The following is a 22,769-nucleotide window of genomic DNA, read 5'->3' as shown; positions in this document are numbered from 1 at the left end:
GGGCGGAGCGCCCCGCTAATTGGCTCTAGGGAGAACACTGCAGTATCATAATATGTTCTGTTAGACCCCCTCTCAAAAGACGCACCTATTGTCTCCACCCCACCCTTTAGATTGTAAGCCTCTGGCAGGGCCCTCCTCCCTAACGTATCCAGCTTGATTATGCAATCTTACTCACAACCACCCTTCTTGTAGACTCGAACAGTCTCTATCTTGACCTATGACACTGTATTGTTATCAAATCATTTGCATGATCTTGTTTTGTTGTGAGTTTCCGTATGTTCTACCTGTATGTTAACCCATTTATCTATTGTGCAGCGCTGCGTAATATGTTGGCGCTTTATAAATACAATAAATAATAAATAATAATAATATATATACACACACACACACACACACACACACACACACACACACACACAATGGACTGGCCCATCGCACAGTTCTCACTTGAGCTGGTTGCTGGATTGGATGAGGCCATGTATCAAATTCTGACGGCGTTCTGTGTCTTCAGTTAAAGACTTGATAGCAGATCGGAGGGCGAGGGACGCCTGTGTGTCCAAACTGACTCCCCCTAGAAAAAAGGGACAATATAAACAGGATTACACCGCAACAGGAACATGGCCGTCTGTAAAACCACAATGATCAGTTACGAGTTTCAGTGTACGGATCCATCCTCAGTTCAGGCAATCACGCCTCGTTCACCTGAACGCCACTCTCTGCACCACACGTGGCAATGGGCCTGATACACTACGCTGTGCAGGGAGCGCACAGATATGGTATCGGGGAACGCCACGTTAATGCTTTACTGACACGGACGCTACCACGGTAACACACATTACACAGCACGCTACTATAGCAACGTGTAGTGCTAATCGGTCAAGTTCCGGTGCAGCGCCAGATTATTATCAAACCTGAGTATACATATTACGCAGCACTGTGCAATACATGGGGGTAGGCATTACCTGACATAATGTCTATATGTTACACAGGCGCATCACAGCGTCACACACTGGTACACAGAATAGCAATGTAACAATACACAATGGTGCGTGGATCGCAATTCAGGGGTAAATACAGCAGACGAGTCACTGAGTATATATGGAGGAGGAGAAGAGCCCTGCCGAAGAGGCTTACAATCTAAGGGGTGGGGGATGGGGACACATGGGGTGGGGTGTAAGTCCAAGGGGTAGGGTGGAGTTATGAAGGTGAAGGGTAAGCAATGGGCAACAGATGGGTCTTTAGGGCCTGCTTGAATGAGCTAAAGGTGGGGGTGATCCTGATGGGGGGGAGGGAGTTCCATAGAGTTGGGGCTGCTCTTGAGAAGTCCTGTAGCCTGATGAGTGATCAGGTGATGAGAGGGGTGGAGGGATAGAGAGCATCTACTGGATGAGATGGGAGGTGTATGAAGGGGAGGTATGGTGGATGGATCTGTATGCCAGGCAGAGCAGTGTAATTCTGAGGGGGACAGGGAGCCAGTGATGGGACTTGTGAAGAGGGGCAGCTGAAGAGGAGGGGCGGGGAGAATGAATGAGCCTGGCAGCTGCGTTCATAATGGTTTGCAGGGGGTGCAGTCTGGTCTCATGGGGCAAAGTCCAGAAAGAATGGCATTGCTGTACTCCAGACAGAAGATGACCTGAGCATAGATCGGGAGTGTGCAGGAGTCTGGTCTAGGGAAGTCCGTAGAGTAGGACATTGCAGTACTCCAAACAGGAGATGAGCAGAGCATGGGAGTTTGGTGGTGTCGAGGGTTGGGCAGGGGGTGGAGTCTTGTCTAGGGAAGTCCGTAGAGGAGGACATTGCAGTAGTCCAGACATAAGATGAGCAGAGCATGATCCGGGAGTTTGGCGGTGTCGGGGTTGGGTAAAGGGTGGAGTCTGGTCTTAGGAAATCCAGAGAAGGCGGTGTTGCAGTAGTCCAGATAGGAGATGACCAGAGCATGATCCGGGAGTTTGGTGGTGTCGGGGGTTGGGCAGGGGGTGGAGTCTGGTCTCAAGAAGTCCAGAGAGGACGGTGTTGCAGTAGTCCAGACAGGAGATGAGCAGAGCATGGTCTGGGAGTTTGGTGGTGTAAGAGGTTGGGCCGGGGGTGGAGTTTGGTCTCAGGAAGTCCAGAGAGGACGGTGTTGCAGTAGCCCAGACAGAAGATGAGCAGAGCATAGTCCGGGAGTTTGGTGGTATTGGGGTTGGGGGGGGGGGGGGGGGAGTCTGGTCTCTGGAAGTCTGGAGAAGTCGGTGTTGCAGTAGTCCAGACAGGAGATGAGCAGAGCATAGTCGGAGAGTTTGGCGATGTCGAGGGTTGGGCTGGTGGGAATTCTGGCAATGTTGCAGAGATGCAAGTGGGTGGCAGGACCTGGAGATGTTCTGGATGTGGGGGGTGAAGGAGAGTGCCCAGTCCAGGGTGACACCCAGGCAGCGGGTCTGAGCCTAACCCAACAGATCAGAAACATCTACATGTGCCATGCGGGGTGACAGGTCCTCTTACAGGCTGGAGGGGGTGCTGGGTAATCTGCCTTATAAGGTGTGGTCTTACCAGAGAGTCCATCTTGTTGGGAGACGCACACCGCACTGCAGCCGTGTCTCTTCAGCAGCCTGTTCACACGTTCCCACTCCGAGAGCTCATCCTGCGAGGAGAAACGGGGGCAAAATAACGGTCAACACAGCGATCAGCATCATTTCATAGCACAGCTTCTGCTCGGCCCCGCCTCCCCAGACTCCATCTACCTACACCGCTGGCATCTGGCCTGCCAGCTCTGCTGTAATTATACCCATAAAGGGTGGCGGTTTGACTGGGGTGGGATATGTCACATGAATGGGTATTTGTTATGAGTTAGCCACAGCCTTCGTATTAAAGAGGCCCTGTAGTGACATACAGCAGAATGCAGTAAAGAGGCCCTGTAGTGACATATAGCAGAATGCAGTAAAGAGGCCCTGTAGTGACATATAGCAGAATGCAGTAAAGAGGCCCTGTAGTGACATATAGCAGAATGCAGTAAAGAGGCCCTGTAGTGACATATAGCAGAATGCAGTAAAGAGGCCCTGTAGTGGCATACAGCAGAATGCAGTAAAGAGGCCCTGTAGTGACATACAGCAGAATGCAGTAAAGAGGCCCTGTAGTGACATACAGCAGAATGCAGTAAAGAGGCCCTGTAGTGACATATAGCAGAATGCAGTAAAGAGGCCCTGTAGTGACATATAGCAGAATGCAGTAAAGAGGCCCTGTAGTGACATATAGCAGAATGCAGTAAAGAGGCCCTGTAGTGACATATAGCAGAATGCAGTAAAGAGGCCCTGTAGTGACATATAGCAGAATGCAGTAAAGAGGCCCTGTAGTGACATATAGTAGAATGCAGTAAAGAGGCCCTGTAGTGACATATAGCAGAATGCAGTAAAGAGGCCCTGTAGTGACATATAGCAGAATGCAGTAAAGAGGCCCTGTAGTGACATATAGCAGAATGCAGTGAAGAGGCCCTGTAGTGACATATAGTAGAATGCAGTAAAGAGGCCCTGTAGCGACATATAGCAGAATGCAGTAAAGAGGCCCTGTAGTGACATATAGCAGAATGCAGTAAAGAGGCCCTGTAGTGACATACAGCAGAATGCAGTAAAGAGGCCCTGTAGCGACATATAGCAGAATGCAGTAAAGAGATCCTGTAGTGACATATAGCAGGATGCAGTAAAGAGGCCCTGTAGTGACATATTGCAGAATGCAGTAAAGAGGCCCTGTAGTGACATATAGCAGGATGCAGTAAAGAGGCCCTGTAGTGACATATAGCAGGATGCAGTAAAGAGGCCCTGTAGTGACATATAGCAGGATGCAGTAAAGAGGCCCTGTAGTGACATATAGCAGAATGCAGTAAAGAGGCCCTGTAGTGACATATAGCAGAATGCAGTAAAGAGATCCTGTAGTGACATATAGCAGGATGCAGTAAAGAGGCCCTGTAGTGACATATAGCAGAATGCAGTAAAGAGGCCCTGTAGTGACATATAGCAGAATGCAGTAAAGAGGCCCTGTAGTAACATACAGCAGAATGCAGTAAAGAGGCCCTGTAGTGAAGTGTAAAGATCCCGGTCTGACCGCAGTAAAGCCTTGTGCACGGGTACGAGGCTTGTCCCCCGGTGGGCATCAGAGACATTGCAGGGCTGAGGCTGTAGAGATACTACAAGTATGTGGAGAAGGCAGGAAGTCTGTCTATATACACCCCCATTATTTACCTTGTACCGCTCCTCATCAGCAGCTCCTGAAACAAGAGAGAGAAAAGGGTTTACAAAATGTGGGATATGTGAGAGGCGGGCAGGAGGGTGCATGTCTGTCTGTGCAGTGTGTGAAGTGTGTGTGTGTGTGTGTGTGGTGTGTGGTTACACAGTGTGTATGTCTGTACAGTGTGTGTGCGTGTGTCTGTTTGCACAGTGTGTGGGGGTACACATATGTATTTGTGTGTGTACATGTCTGTGTGCAGTTTGTGTGTATGTCTGTGTATAGCTATGTGTGCAGTGTGTGAGTACATACATGTATTTGTGTGTGTGTGTATATATATACAGTGTGTGTGTGTCTGTCTGTACAGTGTGTATGTCTGTACAGTGTGCGTGTGTGTGTATATACAGTGTATGTGTGTCTGCCTGTACAGTGTGTATGTCTGTACAGTGTGCGTGTGTGTGTCTGTTTGTACAGTGTGTATGTCTGTACAGTGTGCGTGTGTGTGTGTGTGTGTCTGTTTGTACAGTGTGTGGGGGTACACATATGTATTTGTGTGTGTACATGTCTGTGTGTGAGTGTACAGTATGTCTGTCTGCAGTTTGTGTGTATGTCTGTGTATAGCTATGTGTGCAGTGTGTGTATATATAGTATGTGAGTGTCTACACATGCATACAAATGAGGTATTCCCAGCCTGCAGTGTGCGCGTCCTTTCCTTGTTTATCAGCCTGTGCAATTTTATCACATAGACCAGATCTGCCCTCCCACCCCCAATCATCACCCACAGGAAGTGGTCACAGAAAAGATGGAGGAGGGCTCAGCCAAACTCTTCCTGTGACCTCACAGCACCCACCTCCTCCCTCTGCTGATTACAAATGAACCCTTTGTAGCCAGCACTGTAGCTCAGCAGAGGTTTATCAACCAGTCACTGCTCAGTGTGTGGCGGAATATACCATGCCGGCTAACGTGGCCCGGAATACAATAATAATATTATAGATAAACGGCTGCTCCGCCCAGAAATGACATTCCAGATGTGAGCGTATGCCGTTGAGCACACAAGCAAGGCGACACACACTAGATGACTCGCTAGGCAAACAAACACCCACCAATCCCGTGGTACTATGCCACAGCTGCCATACACCTCTCATCCACTAGAGGCTTCTAGTGGTGAATCCACTGTAAGCACAGCAAACATTTAAAGGGAACCTAAACTAAGAGGGATATGGATTTTTTTTTTCCCTTTTAGACAATACCAGTTGCCTGGCAGTCCTGCTGATCTCTTTAGCTGCAGTAGTGTCTGATGAATCACACACCTGAAACAAGCATGCAGCTAATCCAGTCTGACTTCAGTCAGAGCACCTGTTCTGCATGCTTGCTCAGGGGCTGTGGCTAATAGTATTAGAGACACAGGATCAGCAGGCGATTCAGGCAACTGGTATTATTTTAAAAGTAAAAATCCATATCCTTCTCAGTTTAGGGTCCCTTTAAAGAGGAACTCCAGTGAAAATAATGTATTAAAAAAGTGCTTCATCGTTACAATAATTATGTATAAATGATTTAGTCATAGTCAGTGTTTGCCCATTGTAAAATCTTATAAATCCCTGATTTAAATTCTGACATTTATTACATGGTCAAATTTTTATTTTAATGTTGGCAGGTGATGTAGCTGCTGCATGGTTTTTGGCAGTGGAAACAGCTGTAAACAGCTATTTCCCACAATGCAACAAGGTTCACAGACAGGAAACTGCCAAGAGTACCACGGTCCTCAGAGCTTATTGTGGGAGGGGGTTCCCCACAATATCAGCCATACAGCGCCCCCCGATGGTCTGTTTGTGAAAAGGAATAGATTTCTCATGTAAAGGGGGGTATCAGCTACTGATTGGGATAAAGCTCAATTCTTGGTCAGAGTTTCTCTTTAAAGGATACCACAACTGAAAAAAAAAAAAGGTGCGGTGGCTAGGGAGGGAACATTAGATACTTACTGCCTCTCTTGTTCCCCGCCGTCAGCTCCGGCCTTCTCCAATAGATGCCAGAGTCCGGGCGACTCTCCTGCCCTCTAACCTGGACATACTGTGCGGAGTCCGGGCGACTCTCCTGCCCTCTAACCTGGACATACTGTGCGGAGTCCGGGCGACTCTCCTGCCCTCTAACCTGGACATACTGTGCAGAGTCCGGGCGACTCTCCTGCCCTCTAACCTGGACATACTGTGCGGAGTCCGGGCGACTCTCCTGCCCTCTAACCTGGACATACTGTGCGGAGTCCGGGCGACTCTCCTGCCCTCTAACCTGGACATACTGTTCCGCGCATGCGCAGTATGACCGTTCTTCACCGCTTCTGCCGGCGCGTAATTTCGGCAGAAGCAAGTTCACTACCCTGGCTCCTCCTTCCGTGGAGCGCAAGACGCTATGAAGGAGGTCAGGAGAGTCGCCCGGACACCGGCATTTATTGGAGAAGACCGGCGGGTGACGGCGGGGAACAAGAGAGGCGGTAAGAATCTCATTTCCCCTCCCTAGCCACCGCACCTTTCTGTTTTTCAGTTGTGTGATCCTTTAAGATTGGTTGGTGTGCCCATACATGATAAAATCTCGATCTTATCTACAATCATTAAATAAAGTTACTGATGTCGCACTGGAAATGGTGTTTTGCTGCCACCAGTCTCCAGATTGACGAGGTGGAGAAACCTCAGCACTAGTTATTTCCAAAATGAAGAAGGGTTAAAGGATACCCGAACTGACAAGTGACATGATTCCAGCACATTAGCTTTAATGAATCCACCACAGAGAGTTCTAGCATGGATCAGAGTAATCAGCTAACAAAGGGCAAAACTGGAACAATTCAATTGTTGGTTTTATTATAAAAACTATACAAATAAATATACATTGGAGTCGGCAAATAAATATATCCGGCAGCTGAACAGATTGGTTGGATAGAATAAGTAAGAGATGAGAAATTAGGTAAAATGTCTGAGAGTTCAGAATACTGCGCTTGGCGATAAAGTCTTGAGCTGAAATAATGCAAAATGGCGATCCGGCCAGTGACCTGCAGGCATTTAACAACAGAGGATAGACAAAGAATGTTGGACCAAGCGTGTCCCTGGGTTTTACGCACTTCTCCAGCTGGGAGTGGCTATGACAAGTAAAAGTCCAGCCTTGAGTAACTGGAACAGGGGGTAGTTCCCCCTTAAAAAGGAAGGTCCAAGCACAGGATGGCTGCATGGGGCTGGAAGAAGCCCCAGGTAAGTGAAACTCATTTTTTATTTTGCTTGACTCTTCCCTTTAACCTCCTTGCCGGTTATCCCGAGCACAGCTCGGGGTAACCTGCGCAGGAGGATTTCTCAGGCCCCGCTGGGCCGATTTGCATAATTTTTTTTCCCTACACGCAGCTAGCACTTTGCTAGCTGCGTGTAGTACGCGATCGCCGCCGATTCGCCGCTACCCGCCGCCCCCCCCCCCCCCCAGCGCAGCCTGGCCAATCAGTGCCAGGCAGCGCTGAGGGGCGGTTCGGGATTCCCTGTGACACCCCGTCCTGACGTCATCCAGTCCCATCGCCATGGCGACCGGGGAAGCCCTGCAGGAAATCCCGTTCTCAATGGGATTTCCTGCATACTCTGATCGCCGAAAGCGATCGGAGTGGGTGGGGGGATGCCGCCGCTCAGCGGCTCGCTACATGATTTAAAAAAAGTAAATAAAAAAAAAAAAAGTGCGGCGCTGCCTCCTTGCCGGATTTTTTAGACCGGCAAGGAGGTTAATGGAGAGAGATTTTGGCAGGATTCCTGCTTTGCCCATCTCTCAATGCCCCTAGGTCATACCAAGACATGGATTGCATATTTGCATTTAGCAAGGCACCACGAATCCACAGATACACGACATGTGTGGTAAACTTGTGTTACAGAAAGCTTTATTGCGCTGCCATGCTAGGCGCAGTCTGCGTGAAAATCGCTCAGTGAGAGCGTCAGAATAACCTTACTAACTTGTCAAAAAATGGTTTGATTGGCATGTTCCTACAGCCTAGGAAAGCATTAAATGTGAAGAAATATTAATTGTCTGCTAGGGATTGTGCCTGACCCGGGTCCCAGCAGATGTGTGTGTGAACAGATAGGAATCCATTTGAAGCTTCTGGAAAGGTTTAAGCCCCATCTACACGATACGATTCTTTGAGCGATTCCATTACAATTCTAGTTGCGATCCGATTAAATCAGACATGTCCGATCGGGATTCGATTCGCCATTGCAAAACAATGGCAAATCGAATTGAATCCTGATCTGGCATGTTGGATTTAATCGGATCGTAAATAGAACCGTAATCGAATCGCACAAACAATCGTATTGTTTAGATGGGGCTTTAGAGGTGAGGAGCTGTGTGTGATGTCCATAGCTCTGTAGCTAGAAAGTATGGCCAAGACTTGGTTTTACCATTTTTGCCATGGCCAATCCTTAACCACTTAAGGACCAGGGGTGTTTTGGTTGATCTGTGCTGCGTGGGCTCTTCAACCCCCAGCACAGATCAGGTTTTAGGCAGGGCGATCAGACTTCCCCCTTCCCCCCCACTGCTGGGGAAGGGGGGGGGGGTCTGATCGCCACCACTCTGTGTGGCCGAGGGGGGGGGCCTCCTCAAAGCCCCCCTCCGCAGTGCTATTCTTCCCTCTCCTTCCCTCCCTCCCCTTCGCTCCATGGGCGGCACAGGACGGCGATCCGCCCTGTACCTCCTCGAATAGACTTCAGCCTATCAGACGGCGGCGATCACCAATCTCCTTTACGGCGCTGCTGCGACAGCAGCACCGTAGGATGTAAACACAGGAGATTTCTTCCCCGCGTGTTTACGTTTCGCCTGCGAGCCGTGATCGGAGGCTCGCAGGCTGTTCACGGAGACACCCTCCGTAAACTGACATGGAACGGCCGCTCGTTATGGAAACACCACTGCGACCTGCCGATGCCTATCGGCGTTAGGCAGTCGTTAAGTGGTTAATTTACATGACCTGGCAGGGGGTGCTTGAACATAAGTTAATTACACTCTGATGGGGAGGCTAGAAGCTAAGCTATTCAATTCTGTACTGGAAAGTTTAACTCTTTGTGTGAATTAGGGGGGCTCGTACACATGCCCAACTGATGTCAGGAGCAGATTAACCTTGGGCGACATCGCAGGGCTAGCCTACACACACAGTACACACACAGTACACACGTGTATTGCTATGCAGGGGGGCGGCAAGCGGCGCAGGCGTAACATCACATGGCGGTGGGGGGGGGGGGGGGGATGAACAATTACATCAGTGGGGGGGGGGGGGGGAAATCAGCGACTGGGGTTGGGTAGATCCGTCCGGCGCCGAGGGTCGTCGGGTGCCCTACACATGCCTGATTGCCGGCTGAGGCAGTCGTTATCGGCCGCCTCAGCCAACTTAAAGAGGTTCTCTTGCATGTTCTAAAAAAAAACAAAAAAACCCTGCCACTTACCTGGGGCTTCTATCGGCCCCCTGCAGCTGTCATGTCCCACGCCGTCCTCCTCCAATGCTCCGTTACCCACCACCGGCATCGGTGTAATTATTAGTCTAACTAGACGAATAGAGCTGCGGCTGTGCGGCCGCCTGCATGCTCGCTTCGGCGCACATCATCAGAAGCTTACTGCGAAGTACAAGAAAACTTTGTACTGCGCCTGTGTAGTAAGCGCCCAATGACGCGTGGGAGCGAGCACGGCCATGGCCGCGCTTCTATCCATCTAGTTAAACGAATAATTACACTGGTGCCAGCAACGGCGCATCGGAGGAGGACGGCGCGGGACATTACAGCCGCCGGGGGCAGATAGAAGCCCCAGGTAAGTGGCAGTTTTTGTTTTTTAGAACATGCAAGAGAACCCCTTTAAGTCCGGCATGTGTACGAGGCTTGAGAGTGATTCTGCAGATTGTAAGCTCACAAGGGCAGGGCTCTCACCCTTCTGTGTTTAGGAATTCGTTATACATTTTACAGCAGTCTCCGGTATGCGGCACCAGCGGGGATCGCCTGATGCCGGATACATGTGATGCCAGATACATGTGCTTGCCACTTGCTTGAGCAACCAAAGAAGCCCAGACCTCCCCTGCAAATACTCCCCGAGCCTCCAGTGGTGGCCGGCAGTTTCCCCGCACCTCCCTGCGGGTTCCTATCAGCTTTCTGGCGTCCTCCGTGCACGCAAGTCACATGATCCACACCAGGTGGCATGCCGGCTTCCATGCACTGCCCCGGTATGCAGCTAGGAGCCCGCAGGGAGACTGCCAGATATTGCTGGAGGGGAGTATTTAAAATACATCCAACCCGCCCCAACACTATAGTCTCCGCTATCCCTCCGCCACGCCGGTTAGGTGACACTTCCGGTTCCCTGAATTCTGCATTAATCATGTTAGTTTTGTCACTGTCATTACCAATTCTGTATCTTGTATATTGGTGTACAGCATTGCCTGTATTATGTACCCCATGTTTGTTTCTTTGTACAGCGCCACGGAATATGTATATAAAATAATGATAATAATAATAATAATAATAATAATAATAATAATAATAATAATAATAATAATAATAATAATAATAATAATAATAATAATAATAATAATAATAATAAGATGATGATGATTATGATGCATTTGATAGAACATATATTGAAGGCCCCACACTAGGCACATAGATTAGACGACACACACAAGATGACACACTAGGCACATGCACTGGGTGACACGCTAGATGACACGCTAGGCACACATACTAGGCACATAGGCTTTTCGAAACATGCTAGATGACACACTAGGCACACACCCTAGATGAAACATGCTAAATGACACGCTAGGCACACACACTAGGCACGTAGGCTAGGCGACACGCGCTAGGTGACACACGCTAGATGACACGCTAGGCACATAGGCTAAATGAAACACTAGGCACACGAACTAGGCGACACACACTAGGCACATAGGCTAGGCGACACGTTAGGCACATGCACTAGGCACATTCGCTAGATGAAACGCTAAATGACATGCTAGGCACACGCACTAGGCACATAAATGACACGCTAGGCAGACGCACTATGCACGTAGGCTAGGCGACACATGCTAGATGACACGCTAGACACGCACCAGGCACATAGGCTAGATGAAACATGCTAAATGGCACGCTAGGCACACGCACTAGAGGAAACATGCTAAATGATACTCTAGGCACACGCATTAGGCACATTCACTAGATGAAACACGCTAGATGACACGTTAGGCACACGCACTAGGTGACATTCGGCTGAGTTGGCCAATAAAGACCATGTCTGCCAATGTCACATGACCATGCCAGATCTATAGCAATTAGTGTTGTCCGGTTCATGAACGATTCGGATCTTTGATCCGAATCTATTTTGTGAGTTGAATCATACGAATCATCAAAATGAGTGATTCGGATCGCAAAGGGGGCGGGGCCAGGAGCGACACGCCCCCTCTCAGCGGGCAGCGGGGTCCTGGGAAGCAGAGCTGAGATGGATCGCTCTGTTGGAGGGGAGGCAGCCTTGCAGGGAGACAGGTAGATGAGAGAGAGGGGACATGGGTGCCACTGCCAGATATGTGTAGTCAGTAGAGCACACATACTGGCTATAATGTGCTGCTGATTATAGGCTGTCTGTTCCGTAGTTGTGCAGTGAACACATTGGAAACCTTTGGCACAGCTCAGTAACGTTACAGGCAGCATGCTGGGCTAGGACAGGGCAGGCACTGTGATTGCTGTGCAATATGATCCTCCTGCACTGCTCTATACAGCTGCACTTTGCTTCTGGGAATGCTTTGGGGAATGGGAGTTAGGAGTATACAGATGAACATATAGGTGAAATATATGTAAAGCATATGCTTGCAGCATGTGGGTATTGTGTGCAAACAAACATTTCTGCTCTCTGCTCGTCCCTCCTCCCTTCTCTGTCCACTCCCTGCCCTCTGTCCATCTTCTCCCCTTCTCTGTGTGTCCACCCCCCTCCCCTTCTCCTGTCCTGCTAGTCATTTCACCCTCGAATGCTTCCCTTGTAAAATGATCCGAGATTCGGATAAAAGATCCGGATCTTTTCAATGATCCGATTCAAATCATCCGGATCATTGAAAAGATCCGAACTTCGCATCTCTAATAGCAATGCCAGAGCAAAATCCTGATCCCCTTTTCCCATCTTTAACCCGCCCACCATAAGCCACTCCCCCACAGGGCTGTTATCCCTTCTCCCCTTCATAACAACAGATGGGTCCCTCGGCTGCAGTCACACAATATGAGGGGGATTACATCACTGGACACCCATCAGATATACGAGGCTGACTGGCAACTTCCCCAACACCCTGATCTGTAGCAATTATTATTATTATTATTTTTTATTTATATAGCGCCAACATATTCCGCAGCGCTTTACAAAGCACAATAAGACGACAAGGGGAACATAGATACAACTAACAAATGTACAGCAGAGTTCCAAGCAGCACAAATATTGTTACAAGAACAGTAAACATTAGGAGGATGACCCTGCCCTTGCGAGCTTACAAGCAATGAAGGAAAGATTGTACTCACCGGAGGAGGGGCCAGACATGGCGGCTGTAACCCTCTGATCTCTGCACACCTGAGGAGAGAAGACGCAGGAGAGGTCAGTACCAGACCCCACATCCCCCAAGATGTCTGGGGTCACACACACCACACCACATCACATCACACATATACACACACACACACACACACACACACACCAGGGCGAGGCACTTTGTGTCTGTGTACGGGGGCGAGGTAAGAAAGGATCAGGCAGGGTCAGGTGAGGGCAGGCAGAGGGCGGTAGGGAAGGAGGATCAGGCAGCAGGGGGTCAGGCAGGGTTAGGGTCAGCAGCAGGAGGTCAGGCAGGATTAGGAACAGATTAGGGCAGGCAGGGGAAGGTAAGGAAGGATCAGGAAGGCAGGGCTAGGGTCAGGTTAGGGCAGGTAGCAGGGGGCAAGGCAGGGGGAGGTAGGGAAGGATCAGGCCGGGGCGAGGTAGGGAAGGATCGGGCAGCGGGAAGTCAGGCAGGGTTAGGGTCAGGTTAGGGCAGGCAGCAGGGGGAGGTAGGGAAGGGTCAGGCAGGGTTAGGGTCAGCAGCAGGGGGAGGTAGGGAGGGTCAAGTGGTCAGGCAGGCAGGGAAGGCAGCAGGGGGAGATAGGGAGGGTCAGGTGGCAGAGGGTCAGGTTAGGGCAGGGGGAGATAGGGAGGGTCAGGTGGTCAAGCAGGCAGCAGGGGGAGATGGAGAGGGTCAGGTGGTAGGGGTTCAGGCAGGCAGGGTCAGGTTAGGGCAGGGGGAGATAGGGAGGGTCAGGGCAGCAGGGGGAGATAAGGAGGGTCAGGTGGCAGGAGGTCAGGCAGGCAGGGTCAGGTTAGGACAGGGGGAGATAGTTAGGGTCAGGTAGCAGGGGTCAGGCAGGCAGGCAGCAGGGGGAAGATAGGGAGGGTCAGATAGCAGGAGGTCAGACAGGCAGGGTCAGGTTAGGGCAGGGGGAGATAGGTAGGGTCAGGTAGCAGGGGGTCAGGCAGGCAGTGTCAGGGCAGGCAGCAGGGGGAGATAGGTAGGGTCAGGTAGCAGGGGGTCAGGCACGCAGGGTGAGATAGGGAGGGTCAGGTAGCAGGGGTCAGGCAGGCAGGGTGAGATAGGGAGGGTCAGGTAGCAGGGGTCAGGCAGGGTCAGGTTAGGGCAGGGGGAGATAGGGAGGGTCATGTAGCAGGGGTCAGGCAGGCAGGGTCAGGTTAGGGCAGGGGGAGATTGGGAGGGTCAGGTAGCAGGGGGTCAGGCAGGTAGGGCCAGGGCAGGCAGCAGGGGGAGATAGGTAGGGTCAGGTAGCAGGGGGTCAGGCAGGGTCAGGTTAGGGCAGGGGGAGATAGGGAGGGTCAGGTAGCAGGGGTCAGGCAGGCAGGGTCAGGGCAGGCAGCAAGGGGAGATAGGTAGGGTCAGGCAGGCAGGGTCAGGGCAGGCAGCAGGGGGAGATAGGTAGGGTCAGGTAGCAGGGGTCAGGCAGGCAGGGTCAGGTTAGGGCAGGGGGAGATAGGGAGGGTCAGGTAGCAGGAGGTCAGGCAGGCAGGGTCAGGTTAGGGCAGGGGGAGATAGGGAGGGTCAGGTAGCAGGGGTCAGGCAGGCAGGGTCAGGTTAGGGCAGGGGGAGATAGGTAGGGTCAGGTAGCAGGGGTCAGGCAGGCAGGGTCAGGTTAGGGCAGGGGGAGATAGGGAGGGTCAGGTAGCAGGGGTCAGGCAGGCAGAGTCAGGTTAGGGCAGGGGGAGATAGGTAGGGTCAGGTAGCAGAGGTCAGGCAGGCAGGGTCAGGTTAGGGCAGGGGGAGATAGGGAGGGTCAGGTAGCAGGAGGTCAGGCAGGCAGGGTCAGGTTAGGGCAGGGGGAGATAGGTAGGGTCAGATAGCAGCGGTCAAGCAGGCAGGGTCAGGTTAGGGCAGGGGGAGATAGTTAGGGTCAGGTAGCAGGGGTCAGGCAGGCAGCAGGGGGAAGATAGGGAGGGTCAGGTTAGGGCAGGGGGAGATAGGTAGGGTCAGGTAGCAAGGGGTCAGGCAGGCAGGGTGAGATAGGGAGGGTCAGGTAGCAGGGGTCAGGCAGGGTCAGGTTAGGGCAGGGGGAGATAGGGAGGGTCATGTAGCAGGGGTCAGGCAGGCAGGGTCAGGTTAGGGCAGGGGGAGATAGGGAGGGTCAGGTAGCAGGGGTCAGGCAGGCAGGGTCAGGTTAGGGCAGGGGGAGATTGGGAGGGTCAGGTAGCAGGGGGTCAGGCAGGCAGGGCCAGGGCAGGTAGCAGGAGGTCAGGCAGGCAGGGTCAGGTTAGGGCAGGGGGAGATAGGTAGGGTCAGATAGCAGGGGTCAGGCAGGCAGCAGGGGGAAGATAGGGAGGGTCAGATAGCAGGAGGTCAGACAGGCAGGGTCAGGTTAGGGCAGGGGGAGATAGGTAGGGTCAGATAGCAGGGGTCAGGCAGGCAGCAGGGGGAAGATAGGGAGGGTCAGATAGCAGGAGGTCAGACAGGCAGGGTCAGGTTAGGGCAGGGGGAGATAGGTAGGGTCAGGTAGCAAGGGGTCAGGCAGGCAGTGTCAGGGCAGGCAGCAGGGGGAGATAGGTAGGGTCAGGTAGCAGGGGGTCAGGCAGGCAGGGTGAGATAGGGAGGGTCAGGTAGCAGGGGTCAGGCAGGGTCAGGTTAGGGCAGGGGGAGATAGGGAGGGTCATGTAGCAGGGGTCAGGCAGGCAGGGTCAGGTTAGGGCAGAGGGAGATAGGGAGGGTCAGGTAGCAGGGGTCAGGCAGGCAGGGTCAGGTTAGGGCAGGGGGAGATTGGGAGGGTCAGGTAGCAGGGGGTCAGGCAGGCAGGGTCAGGGCAGGCAGCAGGGGGAGATAGTGCAACACGGTAGAAAAAGGCACTCCACAGGCTTCAAACTTTCGTTTGTGGTTTATTTGAGCATGGACACATACATGTTACGGGTCACCTGACCCTTCCTCAAGTGTACCATCCCACACACCTCCACCCTATATATAGGACTGCCCACCCAGGAAGTCCCACCCAAGTTTATGACCTAAATCATTAGCACACAGTAATAGACAATATATACAATCCTATACAGGGAACTACTATACCGTCTACCCTGCAATAAATTGTGGAAGGATCATCAATGTTTCCCGCAGCATATGTAATCCCACCAGTTATTCTTTCCTGTAAGAAAATCACAGAAAACACTTATAACTAACATATTCATTCAAGCCCCTTGGGCTAACACAATCTAGTTTCCTTATCCACTCCACTTCTTTACGGAGCAATACCTTTTCTCTGTCTCCCCCTCTTCTCAGAGGTGGGACAGACTAACACCATCCACCTCAGCTGAGAAGCAGTATGTCCAGCCTGTACAAAACGTCGACCCACAGGGACATTCTGTTTCTCAATCCCTTTTTCCAGGTTTTTACGGACCTCAGCAATACTGCGTTTATGCTCTTGGATGCGGACCTTCACATTGCGTGTGGTCTCACCCACGTATACGAGCCCGCAAGGGCATTTTAATGCATAAACCACATAGGTTGTATTGCAATTAAACTTACCCCTGACAGCCATTCTCTGACCCGTATGGGGGTGGGACAAGTATTCCCCACGTATTATTCCAGAACAACAATTACATGAGCAACATGGGTGGGTACCCTTCCGACCCGTCAACTCAGGTGTCTTGTCCACCACTCGTTTACACACTTGGTTAGCGATGGTTCTACCTCTCCTATACGCAAACAAGGGGAAATCTTTGAACAACTTTCCACGCTCTGCATCTTTTTGCAAAATCGGCCAGTATTTACACACAATTCCTCTAATCCTCCTGGACAAATGTCCATAATGGAGAACAAAAGGGATCCTATTCCTGTCACTTGACTTTCTACCTTGAGGGCTGGAACCCACAGGAGCGCTTTTGGCAGCGTTTTGGCAGCACTGCGATACGCTAGCAGTTTGCCAAAACGCTGGGCTAATGTTAATGGATGGGGCAACTTCCACAGGAGCGTTTGCGTTTCTCAGAAACGCAAACGCAGGACCTGCAGCATTTTGGGAGCGTTAGCGCTTCAATGTAAAGTATTGAACCGCTAGCGGAAACGCTCAGCAAAACCTAAACTGAGTGGTTTTGCTAGCGTTCTGCGGTTCAGCACACTGTAACAAAATGAAAAATAATTCACAGGACCAATCAGGATAAATACGCGAAACGCAAAACGCTACGCACACGCTGAGGAAAAAAATACAATGTTGCAAAACATGACCAAAAACGCACATGAATCCGCTTGCATACCGCTCAGACAAAACGCTAGCGGTTGCGTTTGCTGATTTCAGTGGGTTCCAGGCCTTAGGCTTTAGCAATGATTCTCGTTTAATACCAGCCACCTCCTCGCTCACTCTGACCAGATTTGTCTTGTCAAAACCTTTCTCCTCAAAATTTTGGATCAACCGAGCAGCAGCCTCCCGATATTCTGAATCAGTGGACGAGATGCGCCGTGCCCTCAAAAATTGACCTTTGGGAATACTCTTTTTTTAAACGATCGTCATGGAAACTATCCATCCTCAACAGATTGTTCCTTTCTGTCGGTTTCCTGAAGAGTTTAGTAAGGGGGAGATAGGTAGGGTCAGGCAGGCAGGGTCAGGGCAGGCAGCAGGGGGAGATAGGTAGGGTCAGGTAGCAGGGGTCAGGCAGGCAGGGTCAGATTAGGGCAGGGGGAGATAGGGAGGGTCAGGTAGCAGGAGGTCAGGCAGGCAGGGTCAGGTTAGGGCAGGGGGAGATAGGGAGGGTCAGGTAGCAGGAGGTCAGGCAGGCAGGGTCAGGTTAGGGCAGGGGGAGATAGGTAGGGTCAGGTAGCAGGGGTCAGGCAGGCAGGGTCAGGCTAGGGCAGGGGGAGATAGGGAGGGTCAGGTAGCAGGGGTCAGGCAGGCAGGGTCAGGTTAGGGCAGGGGGAGATAGGGAGGGTCAGGTAGCAGGAGGTCAGGCAGGCAGGGTCAGGTTAGGGCAGGGGGAGATAGGGAGGGTCAGGTAGCAGGGGTCAGGCAGGCAGGGTCAGGTTAGGGCAGGGGGAGATAGGTAGGGTCAGGTAGCAGGGGTCAGGTTAGGGCAGGCAGGGCCAGGTTAGGGCAGGGGGAGATAGGGAGGGTCAGGTAGCAGGGGGTCAGGTTAGGGCAGGCAGGGTCAGGTTAGGACAGGGGGAGATAGGGAGGGTCAGGTAGCAGGGGTCAGGCAGGCAGGGTCAGGTTAGGACAGGGGGAGATAGGGAGGGTCAGGTAGCAGGGGTCAGGCAGGCAGGGTCAGGTTAGGGCAGGGGGAGATAGGGAGGGTCAGGTAGCAGGGGTCAGGCAGGCAGGGTCAGGTTAGGGCAGGGGAGATAGGTAGGGTCAGGTAGCAGGGGGTCAGGTTAGGGCAGGGGGAGATAGGTAGGGTCAGGTAGCAGGAGGTCAGGCAGGCAGGGTCAGGTTAGGGCAGGTGGAGATAGGGAGGGTCAGGTAGCAGGGGTCAGGCAGGCAGGGTCATGTTAGGGCAGGGCGAGATAGGTAGGGTCAGGTAGCAGGGGTCAGGCAGGCAGGCGGAGATAGGGAGGGTCAGGTAGCAGGGGTCAGGCAGGCAGGGTCAGGTTAGGGCAGGGGGAGATAGGTAGGGTCAGGTAGCAGGGGGTCAGGTTAGGGCAGGCAGGGCCAGGTTAGGGCAGGGGGAGATAGGGAGGGTCAGGTAGCAGGGGGTCAGGTTAGGGCAGGCAGGCAGGGTGGTTAGGACAGGGGGAGATTGGGAGGGTCAGGTAGCAGGGGGTCAGGTTAGGGCAGGCAGGCAGGGTCAGGTTAGGACAGGGGGAGATAGGGCGGGTCAGGTAGCAGGGGTCAGGCAGGCAGGGTCAGGTTAGGACAGGGGGAGATAGGGAGGGTCAGGTAGCAGGGGTCAGGCAGGCAGGGTCAGGTTAGGGCAGGGGGAGATAGGGAGGGTCAGGTAGCAGGGGTCAGGCAGGCAGGCTCAGGTTAGGGCAGGGGGAGATAGGGAGGGTCAGGTAGCAGGGGGTCAGGCAGGCAGGGTTAGGGTAGACAGCAGGAGGTCAGGTTAGGGCAGGGGGAGATAGGGGGGGGGGTCAGGTAGCAGGGGTCAGGCAGGCAGGGTCAGGTTAGGGCAGGGGGAGATAGGTAGGGTCAGGCAGGCAGGGGTCAGGCAGGCAGGCTCAGGTTAGGGCAGGGGGAGATAGGGAGGGTCAGGTAGCAGGGGGTCAGGCAGGCAGGGTTAGGGTAGACAGCAGGAGGTCAGGTTAGGGCAGGGGGAGATAGGGAGGGTCAGGTAGCAGGGGTCAGGCAGGCAGGGTCAGGTTAGGGCAGGGGGAGATAGGTAGGGTCAGATAGCAGGGGTCAGGTGAGCAGGGTCAGGTTAGGGCAGGGTGAGATAGGGAGGGTCAGGTAGCAGGGGGTCAGGCAGGCAGGGTGAGATAGGGAGGGTCAGGTAGCAGGGGGTCAGGCAGGCAGGGTGAGATAGGGAGGGTCAGGTAGCAGGGGGTCAGGCAGGCAGGGTGAGATAGAGAGGGTCAGGTAGCAGGGGGTCAGGCAGGCAGGGTGAGATAGGGAGGGTCAGGTAGCAGGGGGTCAGGCAGGCAGGGTCAGGTTAGGGCAGGGGGAGATAGGTAGGGTCAGGGCAGCAGGGGGAGATAGGGAGGGTCAGGTGGCAGGAGGTCAGGCAGGCAGGGTCAGGTTAGGGCAGGCAGGGGGAGGGTCAGGCAGGCAGGGAGAGGTAGGGAGGGTCAGGTTAGGGCAGTCAGGGGGAGGGTCAGGTAGCAGGGGATCAGGCAGGGTCAGGTTAGGTCAGGCAGCAGGAGGTCAGGCGGGGTTTGCAGCAGGGGGAGGTGGGGAAGGTCAGGTTGGGGCCAGTAGGTAACAGGGACACTTCCGGTGGGCGGTGATTGGGGAGCAGTGCGGGGCACAGACCGGGCTGTAGTTTCCCCCTCCTCAGCTCGGTAGTTTCGGGTGTCTCCGCTCCCGGCAGCCGTTGCCTCTCCAGGCTCAATTTGAACTCCGCTTCCCTCCCGGCTTCCGTCAGTCGCCATGGAGACGCCACTCCCCGCAGCGCTGTGATGAGGCCGGACGCTGATTGGCTGCAGCTGAACACGTGACTGGCAGAGCCGCGCGACCGTTGGCGGATTCTCCAACCAAACGCGTGTCAGCCGCTCTTAGCCCCGCCCCTAAACGTCTGCCCAGCCAATCACGGCCGCGGCTGCGAGACAGAAACTGCCAGCAAGTTCGGCTGTCGCTGAGAGAGAATCCCGGACTGCGGGGAGCACAGGTGAGACTCCGGGGGAAAACCTGAGGGGAGAGCGGGGCCTGGAGGAGGAGGAGCCCCGGGGGAGGGTCACTGTGTCAGGGGATAGGCCATGCTGTATATATACAGTGTATGTGCTGCACTGGCTGCTTCTCACACCCACCTGTCATCACTGGGGGGTATGCCCCGCCCCCATCTCTAGCCCCTCCCACAGCCAGGAGGCCAGGTGTATACATGGGGGGGAGGAAGTGTTGGAAGACCTGTTCTAGCTTCAAATTAACCTGGGGCCCCCATCCCCAAAGTCACATTAGGTTCCCCTTTTTTAACATTTCCATGTAACCTCCAGGGTCTTGGCCTGAGCATGCAGGTGCTCCTGGTGCTGTTACCTGCTCCCCCTCCCCCCCCCCCCCCCAGGGCTCAGTGCTGACCAGCATTGTCACCCCCAATCTCCCATTCCTTCTACCTTGCACTGGCATCCATAATCGGGCGGGCTTTCTCAGAGTCCCAGCCAGCCACTATCTTCCCCAATGCCCTTCCTCCCCGCCGGGAACCAATCAGATGCTGTTCCCTGTGCAGGTATTCTCTCTAGTCCCTTAGGTGCCAACACCACCGCAGGCGGACTGAAGGTCTAGTTTGTTACTGCCCCGCTGTCCACTAGGATTGTGTTCCCATGTGGTCCCAGCCAACCACTTGGCTGTTGCAGGAATGCCTGCCTCCCGATCTAGATTTGTTCCGATACCCTGGAAGGCGGGACAGGCAAAGTAATGCCCAGGGCTGTGCAGTCACACCAATTTTGGGTACCTGGAGTCGGATGATTTTTGTACTGATTCCACAGTCCTGGTAATGCTGCCCAGTGTTCTCCCCAGACATTTTTTCCAGCTGGGTGGCATGAAAAAGTGGCCGGGTGGGGAAATGAGAGAATGCAGGGCTGGTGCTTCTGTGCACAACTCTTCTTACAGCACAGGAGGTGGAGAGCTGATAACAGCCGGGTGCTCACCAAAACTAGCTGGGTGGAGCACCCACCTAAAAGAGCTTGGGGAGAACAGTGTTCTGCCCACAACTACAGGAGCTGGATGATTTTTGTACCGATTCTACAGCCCTGGTAATGCCGTTCCTCCAATCTGGGCTACGGTGTATCAGTCAAACTCAGCAATAGTGAATATTCGTGACAGTTACTCACATGGAAGTGTGAGCGATATTTTGTTACAGGGGATGTCTTGACACTCCTTCCATCATGACACCCAGTGCTGCCACTGGCTAAGTGGCCCCCGTAGCACTTGGGGGTCCTGGGTAATTGCCTTGTTTGCCCCCATGGAAGCACCGGCCCTGTAGATGATGACTGAGGAAAGACAACGCAGTAAATGTGACCATTGTGTACAAAGAGGACGTAAAGTTGTGGAGGGGTACACCATTCCGTTCAATTGCCTTATTTCGGATGAACAGATTCTAGATTATAATTGTGTAACGACATTTTTTTAATGTTCGCAATATAGACGTCTGGATTCTACTTCTCCCTTTTTTCAGGCTATTTACATGTCTTTTGATTTTATTTTCCATTATGTTGGGTAATTGTATGTAGTATTCTACAGTGTGTATTTCTCAGACCTCATTTAAAGGATACCCAAAGTGACATGTGACACGATGAGATAGACATGGGTATGTACAGTGCCAAGCACACAAATAACTAGGCTGTGTTCCTTTTTTTCTTTCTCTGTCTGAAAGAGTTTAATATCAGGTATGTAAGTGGCTGACTCAGTCCTGACTCAGACAGGAAGTGACTAAAGTGTGACCCCCCACTGATAAATGTTATCTCTTTCTTGGTCTCAGAAGCCATTTTCTGCTAGGAAAGTGTTTTTTGTAGTTGGAATTTCTTATCAGTGAGGGTCACACTGTAGTCACTTCCTGTCTGAGTCAGGACTGAGTCAGCTACTTACATAACTGATATTTTAACTCTTTCAGGAAGAGAAAGGAAAAAAAGGAACACAGCCTAGTTATTTGTGCGCTAGGCACTGTACATACACATGTCTATATCATCATGTCACATGTCACTTCGGGTATCCTTTAAATGAATGTTGTTGTTTTTTCTTATTTGCATACATTATCACTGATTTGGGATGTGTCTGGCTTCTATGCTCCTGGGTTGGGTGGGTCTATTTTGAACTTCTGTCAGTCAGGATGATAACATTTATTGTCTAACTTAAAAGAAAGTGAGCTTTCGGCTGTGCTGCCTTCACCAGACTGAATAATCTGGCTTTATATGTGTCTGACACGTGGGACTGTCCAATGAGGCTGTAGTGTGTAATTCCCAGTTTTTGCCTTTCTGCATAGGTGTGTTTTTATTTATTGTATTTATAAAGCGCCAACATATTACCAGGGCTGTGGAGTCGGAGTCTGGGCAATTTTGGGGAGTTGGAGTCGTGGTTTCGTAAACTGAGGAGTCGGAGTCGGATGATTTTTGTTCAAAATCCACAGCCCTGTTAAGTATTAGACTAAGGAGTCGGAGTCGAGGAGTCAGAGTCATTTTGGGTACCCGGAGTCGGAGTCGTGATTTCATAAACCGAGGAGTTGGAGTCGGAAGATTTTTGTACCGACTCCACAGCCCTGCAAATTACGCAGCGCTGGACATTAGTTTAGGTTACAGACAATATTTAGGGGTGACAAACAGCAATAAGACAATACAGGAATACAAGACCAGATCACACACCATAGTATGAGTACCAGGTAATGCTTAGTCACTGGATGGAGCATGGAGATCACACAGCACAGTATAAGTACAAAGTAATGCTTAGTCACTGGAAGGAGCATGGAGATCACACAGC

General features: G+C 52.3%; 2 protein-coding genes across 9 annotated transcripts in view; one reads left to right on the top strand and one right to left on the bottom strand.

Annotated features, from left to right (window-relative positions):
- Window positions 1-19,761, bottom strand: part of CEP70 (centrosomal protein 70) — an 88,751-nt gene extending 68,990 nt beyond the window's left edge. For 2 of the 7 annotated variants that reach the window (XM_068246310.1, XM_068246316.1), the window contains exons 1-6: window positions 19,620-19,761; window positions 15,794-15,869; window positions 12,732-12,780; window positions 4,212-4,237; window positions 2,530-2,620; window positions 448-571 (exon numbers count right to left, since the gene is read on the bottom strand). In XM_068246310.1, the coding sequence (XP_068102411.1) occupies window positions 448-571; window positions 2,530-2,620; window positions 4,212-4,237; window positions 12,732-12,750 (260 nt within the window). In that variant the 5' untranslated portion in view covers window positions 12,751-12,780; window positions 15,794-15,869; window positions 19,620-19,761. The remainder of the gene's footprint in view (window positions 1-447; window positions 572-2,529; window positions 2,621-4,211; window positions 4,238-12,731; window positions 12,781-15,793; window positions 15,870-19,619) is intronic. The other 5 variants (XM_068246314.1, XM_068246313.1, XM_068246311.1 and 2 more) reach the window with 4 other exon arrangements.
- HACD2 (3-hydroxyacyl-CoA dehydratase 2) overlaps window positions 12,710-22,769 on the top strand; it is a 50,844-nt gene continuing 40,784 nt past the window's right edge. The window contains exon 1 of one of the 2 annotated variants that reach the window (XM_068246319.1): window positions 12,710-12,804. The gene's annotated coding sequence lies outside the window, so the exon portion shown is untranslated. Of the gene's footprint in view, window positions 12,805-19,864; window positions 19,975-22,769 lie in introns of those variants that run through there. The other variant, XM_068246318.1, reaches the window with a different exon arrangement.

This window comes from Hyperolius riggenbachi, chromosome 7 (genome assembly GCF_040937935.1).
Source record: "Hyperolius riggenbachi isolate aHypRig1 chromosome 7, aHypRig1.pri, whole genome shotgun sequence".
NCBI lineage: Eukaryota > Metazoa > Chordata > Amphibia > Anura > Hyperoliidae > Hyperolius > Hyperolius riggenbachi.
This window is presented reverse-complemented; position numbering and strand designations above follow the sequence as displayed.